General features: G+C 36.2%; 1 protein-coding gene across 4 annotated transcripts in view; it reads right to left on the bottom strand.

Moving 5' to 3' along the window:
* Window positions 1-4,484: 4,484 nt before the first annotated feature.
* The window catches only part of PPP2R5E (protein phosphatase 2 regulatory subunit B'epsilon), a 153,549-nt gene continuing 143,413 nt past the window's right edge, over window positions 4,485-14,620 (bottom strand). For all 4 annotated transcript variants that reach the window (XM_060004434.1, XM_060004435.1, XM_060004437.1 and 1 more), the window contains 2 exons: window positions 14,129-14,230; window positions 4,485-9,196 (listed from right to left, as the gene is read on the bottom strand). In XM_060004434.1, the coding sequence (XP_059860417.1) occupies window positions 9,097-9,196; window positions 14,129-14,230 (202 nt within the window). In that variant the 3' untranslated portion in view covers window positions 4,485-9,096. The remainder of the gene's footprint in view (window positions 9,197-14,128; window positions 14,231-14,620) is intronic.

Here is a 14,620-nt window from a genome sequence, read left to right as displayed (position 1 = left end):
AATATTTTATTAAGCATTTTTGTATTAACGTTTATGAGAGTTAACGAATTGTAGGATTCTGTACTATTAGTGTTCTAATACATTTGACGAGTTTTAGTATCAGGGTAATGCTACCTTCATCAAATAAGTTGGCAATAAATTTTTTTAAATCTATTTTCTGAAAAAAACTTGGTTAAGATTCCAAACATTTTTTTGAGATGAAACTGATTCTTGTGTGTTGACTACTTTGCTGAATTCATTTATCCTACTACTTTGCTGAATTCATTTATTAGTTCTAACTACTTTTTGTGGAGTCTTTAGGATTTTCTATACCATCATACCATCTGCAAACAAATAATTTTACTTCTTCCTTTCCAATCTGGATGGTTTTTATTTCTTTTCCTTGCCTAATTGCTCAGGATAGAACTTCCAGCACTATGTTGAATACAAGTAGTTAAAGTGGGCATCCTCACCTTCTTCCTGATCTTAGAGGAAAAGCTTTCAGTCTTTCACCATTGAATATGATGTTTGTTGTGGATTTTTCACACATGGCTTTTATTGGGTGGGCCAAAAATTGCCTTCAGTTTTTTAAGTAAAAATAAAAGACACATTTTTCATTTTCACCAAGAATTTTATTGAACAACATATTCACCCTTTTGTTCCACTACCTTCTGCCATTTTTCAGGCAACTTCATAATTCCATCTTCCCAAAACCTTTTATCTTCTTGAGCAAAGAACTGTTCCAGGTGCCTTTTACAGTCTTCCAGGGAATTAAGATTTTTTCCATTAAGAAAATTTTGTAAAGACCTAAATAAATGGAAATCCTAAGGTGCAATGTCTGGTGAATACAGTGGATGAATCAGAACTTCCCAGCCAAGCTGTAACAGTTTTTGCCTGGTCATCAAAGAAATATGCGGTCTTGTGTTACCCTGATGGAAGATTATGTTTTCTGTTGACAAACCCTGTATGCTTTTCATCGAGTGCCACTTTCAGTTGGTCTAATTGAGAGCAGTACTTGTTGGAATTAATAATTTGGTTTTCAGAAGGAGCTCATAAAAGAGGACTCCCTTCCAATTCCACCATATACACAACATCACCTTCTTTGGATGAAGACCAGCCTTTGGTGTGGTTGGTGGTGGTTCATTTCGCTTGCCCCACAATCTCTTCCATTCCACATTGTTGTACAGTATCCACTTTTCATCTCCCATCACACTTTGTTTTAAAAACGCAACGCTTTCCTTTCGTTTCAGTAGAGAACCGCATGTGGAAACATGGTCAAGAAGGTTTTTTTCGCTTAATGTGAAACACAAACATCAAAGTGATTCACATAACCAAGATGGTGCAAATGATTTTCAACACTTGATTTGGATATTTTGAGTATGTCAGCTATCTCCCACATGGTATAAAGCTGATTGTTCTCAGTTAATGTCTCAATTTGATCGCTATCAACTTCAAGGGGTCTACCCAACCATGGAGCATCGTCCAGCGAGAAATCTCCAGCACGAAATTTCACAAACCACTTTTGACATGTTTGATCAGTCACAGCACCTTCTCCGTACACTGCACAAATCTTTTTGTATGTTTCAGTTGCATTTTTACCTTTCTTGAAATAATAAAACATAATATGTCGAAAATGTTTTCTTCCATCTTCAATATTAAAATGGCTACACAAAAATTCACCAATATTTATGTCTTTTTTTAAATGCACACTGATATTATAGCTGTCACACACAATCTAACAAATTGTTTTGAATGAAGCTAAAGACCACTAAGTGCTACTGGAGCCATCTTACGGGAAAAAAAAAACAGAACGAACCTTTTGGCCCACTCAATATTATGTTGAGGTAGTTTCCTTCTATTCCTATTTTGTTGAGTGTTTTTATCATGAAAAGGTGTTGAATTTTCTCAAATGCTTTTGCTGCATAAATTGAGATGATTGTGTGGAGTTTTTTTCCCCCTTCATTTTGTTGATGTGGTGTATTACATTAATTGATTTTTGTATGTTGTACCACCCTTGCATTCCAGGAATAAATCCCAGTTGGTCATGGTGCATAATCCTTTTAAATATGCTGCTGAATTCTGTTTGCTAGTAATTTGCTGAAGATTTTTGCATCGATGTTTATAAGGTATATTGGCATTTAGTTTTCTTGTAGTATCTTTGTCTATTTTTGGTGTCAGGGTTATGCTTGTCTGACAGAATGAGTTAGGAAGTGTCCTCTCCTGTTCAATTTTTTGGAAACATTTGAGAGGGATTGGTATTAATTCTTTTTTAAATGTTTGGTAGAATTTACCAGTGACGCTGTCAGGACCAGGACTTTTCTTTATTGGGAGATTTTTTATTACTGACTCAATCCCCTTACTACCTACATGTCTATTCAGATTTTCTATTTCACTGTGATTTAATCATTTCATCTAGGCTATCCAATTTTTTTTGCATACAATCATTCATAGTACTCTCTTATACTTTTTTATTTCTGTAGAATCAGCAGTGATACCTCCACTTTCATTTCTGAGTTTAGTAACTTGAGTCATCTTTTACTTAGTCCATCTAGCTAAAGGCTTGTTCATTTTGCTGATCTTTTCAAAGTACCAACTTTTGGTTTCATTGATTTCTATTCACTATTCTGTTTACCTCTGCTCTAATCTTTATTACTTCTATCCTTTTGTTAACTTTGGGTTTAACTTTTGGATTTAATAAAATAAGCATTTATTAAAGGTAATAATATTTTTTCAGGTTACCATGTGCCAAGCTTTATGCTAACTACTTTACATATATTACCTAATGGAATATAACAACACTATAAGCACCATTCTACCTGCATTTTACAAAGGAAACTGAGGCTTAGATCAAGCGATTTCCCCAAAGTCACACAGCTGATAAATGTCAGAAGCCAAATGATTCCAAGAGTCTCTGATTTCCAAGTCCACGGCCGTCACCTTGGGTGACTCTAGACAGAGACATCTCGCCTGAAGAGCTTTGGGGAGGACAAAGGGGGCCGTTGCTGATATCCATCCTGGTTCTGAGGCCTCATATCATCTGGTAGCAGCAAAATGTGACTCACATTGTACAATTAATTCAGACTTTGATTGCAAGAGGTGAAATAAATTAAATGAGACACGAAAGAGGCAGGAAATCTGCACATCAGAGAATGGGCAAGACTATGGACAGAGGTAATCAATAAACACTGCTCCAATCAATCAATGAATGCACATGACTTGCAGTGGACTTTTAGGTATGGGGCACAGCATGTAGTTATTAAACTTGTTCTTTAAAATCTTTCTTTTCAAGAATAAATTATACATTGAACATGTATCATAATCAGAAAAAAAATCTAATTTTAATTCCCCTTATCCTATAGTTAGTCTTGGTTAACTATCCCATAGTTAGTCTCTGTTAAAAAAAAAAAAACCTAATGTGAATTTGATCTAAGAGAAACCACCAGGACACAATATTATATAAAACTCCAGGAAATAGGAATTGAACTGTACATTAACTTTGCCTCCATTATAATATAGTGTTTACAGGCAGGAGGCAATGTTATAGAAAGGATTAGATATTTCATGAAAATCAACTCTTAAATTTCTTTGAACCCTAAATTTCTTTTAACCCTTCTTTGTTACAAGTTTCTTCTTGGTTAAATAACTTACGACCTTCAGATGCTAAAATGGTCATGCTTTGAAATACAAAACTGCTAAATTTACAAAGATTTTTCCCTCCCCAAGTCAGAGTTTAACTGAACATGAAACAGTAATTGGTTAACTCTACATGGTTCCAAATCTGATATGATTTAATTAGCCAAGAGAGGAAAGCACACCTAAATCAAATGCTTTACAAAGAAAGCACATCCCATGGTTGGCTACAGATGACACTCCTCTCAACACATCATGAAGAGGCCTATGTCCCCTCCACTTGTATCTGAGCAGATCTTGTCATTGTTTGACCAAGAAAATATTACAGAAGTGATGCCATGACAGTTTCTGGGCCCAGGCCTTAAAGTATTGGCAGTGTCCACTTCCTGTCTCTTAAAACACTCATTCCTAGTTGTCATGCTGTGAGGAAGCCCAAGAAGGCATCCCCATAAGGAGGCCCATGTCAAGAAGAACTGAGGCCTCTGGCTGAACCCCAAGCCAACAGCCAGCACCAACTTGCCAACAGCCATATGAGTGAGCCATGTTGGAAATGAATTCTCCTATCCCACTTGATAAACCCAAGTTGATACTTGAATAGCAGAGACAAGACATTATTGCCAAGTCCTGCCCACACCATACATTTGTGAACAAATGTTCTGTCACCAAGTTTTGGGGTAGTTTGTTATCCAGCAATAGACATTGGACCGCTCCCTAATCACAAACTGATTTTCTCAAGTTGAAAGCCTGAACATACCAACCCCACTGCCTCACAGCTACATGGATCACATCTACCATTAGTATGGTTCAAAAAGGCCATGGACATCAGAAACAGACAAACAAACAAATACACACAGCCAGGCACCTGAAAACTCTTCACTGCTTCTTTATTAGGATGCACCCACAGTACAGAACCTCTCACACACCTGTGAAAGGGGAAGGTTACATTTCCCTTTGGGAGCACCTTCATTTTTGTTTCTGTTACCACTTTGAAGAAAGTAAATCATTTTCAAAGAAAGACATTTTAAAACTCCAAATGTTTTAAGACTCGGCTTGCATTTTGTTGTGTTTGAAAAGGAAGTAGCATATTTTAGCCAGCGCTGGAAGATTGCTTTGTGGCATTTTAACTTTAATGTGGATCAGAAGTCTTCACTGTCTGGTTGAACCAGTCTATAATTTTCATATGCAACTTTTCATATCAAAAATGTTTCATTTTTACCTCTACCCACAAACAGATGCTGTTTAAAAAAAACACACACACAACTAAATTTAAAACCAATCATGAACCACAGCATTTCTAACAGGGAAAATGAACTTTTGCTGCCCTCTCCTGCTAAAACAATGAAATACTAAAATACCAAAAGATTTATGAAGCTAAAGCGAAATCCTCAAACCAAAAGCAATGGACATGTCATTCTCATTATACCTCAATCAAAAATCAGACAACAACCAGAAAATGTATTGGTAATATTTATATTTGAAAGTTCCCCATTGATACATGAGGTCTGGATTACAACTTATATACAATAAGTGATTTCCAAAAAAGTAAAGAAAGAGAAGGGAAGGAAGGAAGGAAAGAAAGGAGGGAGGGAGGGAGGGAGGGAAGGAAGGAGGGAGGAAGGGAGGGTAGAAAAGGAAACCTATATTCATAGACATCATAATATGGGATGTTTATTTCCAAGAGAGATACTACTGCTGCTATCGTGCACAAGAAGCAGCAAAAATTAACACTAGATTAAAATTTGCTCAACTTTCTCTCAAGATGCACAATCCTTTTAGAGTTTCAAAATTAAATACTGAGAAATATAAAATGCATTGCCAATATAGCTACTACAAAAATCCTTTGTGGCTCATTCCTTAACTCCACTCAGAGAAGCAGCTGAGCCAGAATATAAAAATAAAAATATTGATGTGCAAATAAAATATCACTGATCATGTCTGGTGCCACCTTTTTGCTACAGGTGACTGTCACTTTGTTGTAACATTGGTAATAGCATCAAAAGAGAGAATCTCTTCATTTCTTGGGCCAGGTCAGTGCATCCAATTAAAGGGAAGAAAAAACAAAACAGAAGAAACAAAACAAAACAAAACAAAACAAAAACCTCTGAACATTTAAAAATGCCAATAACATCCATACATCTTCCCTTTCCCACCCCCCGATCCCCACAAAAAAATAAAAAAGCTTTTAAAGCTCTAAATATACTTTTTTTTTTCTTTCCATAGTGTGATTGAGCCTAGGGCTATACATTTAAGTATAGCAGGTGCAATTATAAGCAATTCCTAGCTCTGCACCCTGGACTGTCCCACGCATAGAAGGAGGTACAAAATAAATTAAACCCTTCCATTTAGGCAAGCAAGCCCAAGATGAAGGAGCATAACCCTGCTTGTGAGTATCCAGAGGCATTGAGGGTATTATCTATGTCTTACTTTTTTTATTTTTTATTTTATAAAAAACAGATGTCAGGGAGAGCAAAATATAATAAAATTTAAAAGGACGAAAACACTGAAGGAAAACAACTAGAGACACCTGCACAACGAGAAAAGGAATGCATGCTTGATTCAAAGTATGAGATGGGTCAATTCACTCACATGGTTGTTCTAGGCCCACAGCCTAAGGCCTCAGCATCCTTCTAAACCACAGGGTTCTGTTTTTGTTTTTTGTTTTTTCTTCCAAAGACACTCTTAACCCTACCCCTGAAACCAATATGGTAGGGATAAGGTTGGAGTGATCATTACTCACTAACTACAATATTTGCTATTTAAAAAATATATTTATATATAGTTCTGGAAATTAGGAAGCAAACAAAATATAACACAAAGATGCATTTGTCACAATTAACTCAAGTTGCAGCAACAGCAGAAATGTGGGAAAGGACAAAGAGAGGGCTGCTGCAAATGCAGCAAGTACGTCCTTAAATATGTCACATAGTGCAACAGTCAGATTACCTCAGTTACTGTGCATCACTGGACACAACGTGACAAATGCCACATTGTCACTTTCAGTTAAAAAAGAAAAGACAGTGTTTCTTCTCAGAAGTTGCCCTATGAATTTTAGACATATATCTATAATAACTTTAAATATGTCTAAAATTTGGCTTTATTCTTCTCAGTTTGGAATGATCAACATATGAAATTGACATCAAGGATATCGGTGTAGCTCTCACCTTAACTCTGAGGACAGGGTAAGGTGCAAAAAAGGATCCTGGTCTTTCTCATCTCAAATGACTGCATTTCATTCTAATGGGCAGAGATATTTCATAAACCTGTGATTGTAATGTCCTCAATCTAAAAAGATGAATTAATGGCAAACAAATTTTATATTATCAAAATTAAATGTAAAGCAGAGTTAAAACTAACAGGCTAAAATCAAAGGGCTAAAGGAGATGATTCGTTACAAATTTATTTTTATCTTTAGCATTTGAACTTGCACCTTTGCTCCAGTACTTTTAAAGTAAGTTGTTTTCATCTTTGGCAGCCTCTGCCAGCTTTACATTGAATTCCCATTAACGTTCCTTAAAAAAAAAAAAAAAAAAAACTATTAATTCCATTAAACCATGTTGTGTTTGGTATTGCATATGACTCCTTTACTGCTGTTTCTTTTTCAGAATTAACAATGCCAAATTTTGTTTTTGTTTTACAAAGTTATTGAGATGACAATATCCATAATCAGCTGACTTTTACGCACAAACTGTGACCTGATAATCCTGAAACGCTTAGTAGGGGAGAAAGGTCAGTGGCTTCTTTTTTTCCTTTTTTCTTGTAAAGAATAAAACTGCATATTCTACCTTATATTTTAAATGGAAGGAAGAAAATATACAAGCCCATATTGATACCATATTTCTATTAAGAGCAACAACAGTTCATACGTTCCTGTTTGCTACTATCACAATTCAACACATGAACGCAGAATCAGCTCTATACCACGAATACTGCTGGAAGGGATTGTTTAGGATTATCAACTCACTGCTGCCAAGTCCATAACAAGCAAAAGCATCCTGGAAATAAATCCCAAAACACATATCTTTCAGTACATAATAATGCAACTGCTTTAGGTAAGTACATAATGTACACAAGTTTTATCAGCATTTTAACTCCCCAAGATGTAAGCTTCCTCTTTTAAATACAAAGCAGAGAGCCAATAAGATAGATCTATAATACAGCCTTAGATTTTGTTTTTTGTTTTTCTTAAACAATTTGGTCACAATGCACCTTTGATATAAAAGCATTTTTAAACTTTATTATTAACACTCAGGACATTAGGAATTTCCAGATTTTTTCAGTAGCATTTGTAGAACCACTTTTGGTAACAAATACAGTAGTTAGGAACACGCATTCAATTCAGAATGCATAATAATGTTTATCCTGAATCCTTTCTGGCTAAAAACAGGGCTGGCGCTGTGATGGGATATAGAATGAGAATCTACAAAAAACACTGTAATATGTTTCTTTTTTTCCCAGAGGCTTCATCCTCTTTTGCTGGAATACTTTATAAATACATATTAAAAAGTAAGGCAACAACTCCAAACAGTCCAAGCTGTTTGCTCGACTCTATTCCCAATTAGATTCGCAATCCTGGTGATCAATTTCATGGTTGTACTGTTTAGTGTTTGTCTTTCTTATTTCAAAATGGTCCAAAAGGATGTCTTCTGACATTTCTAAAACATCTCTGGTTTGTGTGTTCAATGACGTACATAACTAATACTGGTCAGGTACTGAACCCTATGATGTCCCAGTGCCTGTTTTCAAAGGATTCAAGACATTGATTTGGAGTCACCATAAACTGATGCGTGAATCCAAAATTCCCTTCCCTACTATGTTTATCACCTGCTCTCTTTTACTCCTAATTTTAAAACTAAAGGAGTACCAGGACTACCTGCTTACTGGAAAGATGTTCACTCCAGTGAACAAAACTTTTATCAGGGACCTTTATAATTCATGGCCCCATTCCACGTGGACATTCAACTCATGAAGATGTGCAAAAGGAAAAGATGTCAAATTACAGTCAAGTTACCCAGAGAAGGATGTTATACAAACTTATAAGGAAATGACAGTCTTTTTTTCCCCTTCCTTTACTATAAATACACTTAACAGCTTAGCAGAAAGACAAGCTAAATTTAAGATTGTTCACATTTGAAAATTGTTTCATACTCTCTGCTAATGATAAATAAGGAACTCCCAATAATGGAATTTTAATATACAAATTTCATTGACAGATCTTTGAAGACTGCTTTTTTTTTTTCTTTTAAAAGAGGGTTAGAACAATGATTATGTTTGCCAAGTTCTGAGAAGTCCATCTACTGTCCAAACTTTGGACTGAAGTCCTTATTTTTTTTTCCTTTACTTAGAGACAGGTATATACAGTGCTGTTGTAATAATGAAACAAATGTGAAATCTACTGTAAAGTTGCACAATACAGAAAACTGCTGTTCCATCTTCTACTACATAAATGTGTGACTCCACAGGTTAGTAAGGTTGTTGTCATTATTTCTGTTAAGTTGGAATTATCCCATCACGTCTAAGACCTCTCTTTAACTCCAGATCCTCCAGTTTTTTCCACAATTCTTCACGCTCCTTTTCTTTCTTTTTCTCACTGGGGAAAAAATAGAATACAAGGTAAACAACTGAGAAAGTTTAAAGAGATTATCCAACAATAACTGCCCCTTTGACATACTTTTCCCCAGACTTTTTAAAAGGTCTCTGAAAAGTTTGGCATTTTTGGTTTTTCTCTCTCTCGCTTTTTATTTTTTCTTGACACTTATATAGACATAAACTAGAGTAGGAGATGACAAGAATATTTTAATATTTTACATTAATATTCCTTTATACTTAGCTTAATAAAGAAAATTAACTTCAAAATTACCAAGAAAGAAAAATGATGATCATTTTTATGTATCTGTTATCCTAAAACCAATGGTACATTATTCATTTTTACTTTGGGTCTAATTCAAATCTGATTTTCTTTTTGTCTCCAAATAGCTTCTCAAAAGGGTTGATAGAGATGACACTGATACAAAGAATGTAGTAGGTCAAGAAAATATACTTCCTCTTTATTATTACTCATTTTTCTTACATTATGTATATGTAAACTCTTTAGCAGAATCTTGTTCTTACAAGTATTAAACCACAAAATCCACATGACTAACTTATTTTATACCTCTATATATGGACAAATTAAACATTCTTCTGTGATTTCAGTTTTAATTCTGGACAGAACTTTGTTGATATTATTGGGTATTAAATCTGTAACGTTCCAAGCCTTCAAATTTGGCTCAATATCAATTTGACTAATGACTTCCAGAATTTTCAGATTTCACTGTTTGGTAAAATTTACCAAAAAACTAGATGTTCAAAATAGGGTAGGGACTCCCCTGGTGGAGCAGTGGTTAAGAATCCGCCTGCCAGTGCAGGGGACACAGGTTCGAGCCCTGGTCCGGGAAGATCCCACATGCCGTGGAGCAACTAAGCCCGAGCGCCACAACTACTGAGCCTGCGCTCTAGAGCCTGCGAGCCACAACTGCTGAAGCCCATGTGCCTAGAGACCGTGCTCTGCAACAAGAGAAGTCACCACAATGAGAAGCCTGCACACCTCAACGAAGAGTAGCTCCCACTCACCGCAACTAGAGAAAGCTGTGCGCAGCAACGAAGACCCAACACAGCCAAAAATAAACAGATAGATAGATAGACAGATAGACAGATAGATAGATAGATAGATAGAGTAAACAAATTTTATTTTGCCAAGGACATTTTTAGATTACCATATTTTTATAAAATAAAGAACGTTAACTTTAACATCAATGAAGTAGTAAGTACACAAATCAGGAACACATGGCTATACTATACATTAAATAATTTCATATTTATTAAAAATAATTCACTACACTGTCCCTAGTTTCTTCATGTTGTGATGAACCAGTAAACAGCAGACCCAGATAACATCTGTGAATCCATAAGTTCAGATAAATCCTGAAAACAGGGGCTCTGCCACCCCAGGCATGGCAGATTATGGTCCTTAAGCAACTTCACTTGGCAAGAATTTAACTCCACTTAGTAAGAATTTCGTACTTCACTACAGTACAATATGTACTCAGGGAAGGAAATCCACATAGGTTAAGTGAAATGTGTATATAATTCCATTGCCTCATATTTTTTATTGTCACCAATTTTTTAAAAGTTATATTGATATCTACAGCAACAGAAATTAATCTTCATCCCCCTGCCAAAGTGTCTCTAGAAATATCTAAGGAATTTTATAACCTCATTCCACTAGGGTATTGAGGGAACATTTAATTATATAATATGGTAATTAATATTATCATTTTATAATTATTATTTTGGTCATTTAAGCCTTGTTTACTACAACTAGTTCCAACCAGCTCAAATACAATCTGCACAATATGAATTTCAGTGAGTGTAATAGTTTTTCAAACAATTACCTATTTGGTAATTTTGATCCTGAAAATTTTTATTTATAGGGTAACAAGGGCAAGATTAGATAATTCTCCAACCATTATGGATACTAGATTCTTAACTGTAAAGCAAGCTGTTTGGTAAATTATCACTTTCGGTTTCTCAGTACAGTCTGGGGATAATAGTAGGTCTAAATAAATGTTATCACAGAACACTGATTTAAAAGTAAATTCTACAGATCCTGCTGAGCTTCAATGCATATTGATCTTCCTATTTGGAGGAGGAAGAAGATGGTAAGCAAGGGCTTAGAGACCTTATCCAACTAAAAAACAGCTTAAATATATGTTAGGTTCTTACTGCCCTAATCTGCAGTTTAAATTAAGTGCTGACATGATTAAAACACTCATCTTGTTACTGAAGCATTTCACGAGTCTTAGATCAAGAGTTGCATGGCATCATCGCAGACTATCCTGTGGGGCTTTTCTTCCAGATGAACTTCTTGCTGAGTTATCATACATCTTTTACACTGACAACTTTATCTTCAAAAATCCTAAATATTTCTGAGATAGCTTCTGTCACCCCCATACATTCCCACTTTTCTCTCTCCCTGTAGGTGGCAATTTAAAACTCCACCAAGTTGTCATACTAGAGATAATGTCAAACTCTCTTCCAATTTCAATTTCACAGAGCACTAATGTTGGCATATGTATCAATATCTATGAGTGTTACTTACTACACCCACCTGTTTTCAGATTTGTAATACTTAAAAAATTTTGATCTGAACTGAAACAGTTAGTTACTTCTTGCCTTCCGGAAGTGAAATCCTCCTTTCATTTCTTGTCTAACAATACCAAATAAATCTCTTTAGTCTCTTTTTCTCTTCCCACATCCATGGAAAAACCAGTATTTCCAACTATTCAGTACAACTTTCTATTGCTCACTTGACAAAATATTACCCTGGCTTTAAAAAAACCCTTCTGTTATTAAGAAAGTCCACTCACTATAAGTCGCTTTAATTTACCAGATTATCAGAATCAGCTTCATAGTGTCTATTCCTGGTCCCCTTGGTTCATTCTTATCTTTTTCAAGAGTTTGGCCTATTTAGTTTAAATGATAAATGATCAGAAAACAGTTCTGAAATTCAACAGAAATGAATGAATTTAATTCAATCGATTTGAATATTTTAGAAATAAGGTCTTTAATAGTCTTAATGGAATTCTACAGATTTAATCCTTATTCAACTAGGATAATAAAAATGGGTTTTTACTTACCATAAAAGAAAGGATATTATGTACAATGCACTCCTTAATTGTATGTCACAGTATAAAAATGTGTCCTGTATCCCCTTTACTTAAATAACATTTTTTTAAAGATTTTAATTTAAGTTTGGAACATGGAGGGTTACTATAAATTTAATGATTTGCAGCAACTATAAATACTGTATAGTAAATTAAAAGTTCTTTAGGTATGGTACAACATATCCAATAACTGGTATTTATTTCAATGTGGCATAAAAAATCTCAGTCTCTTCTCTCTACCGTTAAACACTCGCCATAGTCCATAATTAAGTCACTTTTCTATACTGCATCCTGGTAATTAAAACAAAAAAATCGGCTTCCCTGGTGGCGCAGTGGTTGAGAGTCCGCCTGCCGATGCAGGGGACACGGGTTTGTGCCCCGGTCCGGGAAGATCCCACATGTCGCGGAGCGGCTGGGCCCGTGAGCCATGGCCGCTGAGCCTGCGCGTCCGGAGCCTGTGCTCCGCAAGGGGAGAGGCCACAACAGTGAGAGGCCCGCGTACCAGAAAAAAAAAAAAAAAATCACCGTGAAGGTCCTTTGTCCCTGCCACCAAACCTTTCCTTTCATTGTTCTTTTTATCTAAAATCCAAGTAACACATTAAAAATTGGGCAAAGATGCAAGGGAACCACAGATAGTTTTGCTCAGGAGGTTCCGCCAGGTCTTGAGTATGAAAACTCTGGGATCCTTGAAGGTCCGTGGTTTTATGATATACACAAAGCTGACATTTTCTTCTGGATGAGAAAAGCCAACCCAGAGGCTCAACTACTAACAAGCTCTCCAGACTTTCCTCAATCTCTCCAAGTATATCAAGCCAGGGTCTGAATATCTGTGTGCCCCCAAAATTCATATGCTGAAATCCTAACCCACAGAGGTGACGGTATTAGTAGGTGGGGCTTTGGGGAAGTGATTAGGTCATGAGGGTGGAGCCCTCATGGATGGGATTAGTGCTCTTATAAAAGAGACCCCACAGAGATCCCTTGTCCCTTCCACCATGTGAAGACATAGTGAGACCAGATATGAACCAGAAAGAGGTCCCTCATCCAACCATGCTGGTGCCACGCTCTTGGACGTCTAGACTCCTCAACTGTGAGCAATACATTTTTGTTCTTTATAAGCTACCCATAAAATACCCATGTGGTCTTTTGTCATAGCAGCCCAAACAGACTAAGACAACATCTTTTGGAAAGTGAACACATTGAACAAGAAATATCAAAATTGAAGAATCATGTAAATGAACTCAACAAAGGCCTACTAAACCAGAGCATTTACGATAAAGAGTTCAACTGGTTTCTGCTCTCCTTTGATCTTAAACATTTCAAGATCTGTATAATACACTCTACCTCCTTGTTCTTTTCACTGCTCTCTAAATCATAAGGAATTTGTTGGGTTTTAGTATAGAAAGTAAGTTCTGGGCCAAAGAGCTAAACAAAAACGGTGCCTCATCTCTCCTGCTGCTGGAGTGAAGTACAAATCAGTTCAGAAATCTAGTTCAGAATGGGAGTGACTCCAGATGGCAAACTACCTGATGGTCCCCTTAAGTGGACCTGAAATACCAGTTATGTGCCAGGCTCTTAACCCTGAGGCAGAAGAGAAACATTATGGAAGGGAAGAAGGAAAGCAGCCTTTTTCAAAATGACACTTTGTTACCCAGTGGCAGACTAATAAAGTCACAGCTAATGATCATGTGAAAATGAATATGGAAATAAATAAAATGTGCTGCTTAGGATTTCAGGTACAATTAGGCAACTTCAGCAAAGAGCAAAAAAAGAACTCAATGGTATTATGCACGGCTGACAAAAAAGCTTTAAAAAGTTACCGCTGACGATCTGACTTGTATGTGGCTGTCAGCTCATCAAACATGGTGCTGTTCATTTCCATAAACGCCTTCAACACGTTGTACACTAATGCCACGATAGCCCTGGAAGCACAGAGAGAAGGGAACGTATTGGTTAGTCCTACATAATGGGATGCTGAATGAAGAGAGCGGATGTATAGCCTTTTTCTGAATGAGCTCCTCACACTGCAGTCTCCCTCCCTTTTTAGTTGGAACAACTAGAAATGACCTACAATTCACTTCCACATCAAGAGAGCTACATTCTTTAGGTAAGATATCTTTCTGAGGGGTTGGCAGGATTAGAAAAACAAAATCTAATTTTGCCCTCTTAACTATGGGTACCCAGAATAGACTTGCCTGTGGGCACTTGTTAATTTAATTTAATAAAAAGGCAAGTATAAAAATAAAGCAACTTCACCCTAAGAATGAGCACCTGTGGTAGGACCAACCTTCAAGACCTGAATTTGCATAGAA

The sequence above is a fragment of the Delphinus delphis genome, chromosome 2, assembly GCF_949987515.2.
Source record: "Delphinus delphis chromosome 2, mDelDel1.2, whole genome shotgun sequence".
NCBI lineage: Eukaryota > Metazoa > Chordata > Mammalia > Artiodactyla > Delphinidae > Delphinus > Delphinus delphis.
This window is presented reverse-complemented; position numbering and strand designations above follow the sequence as displayed.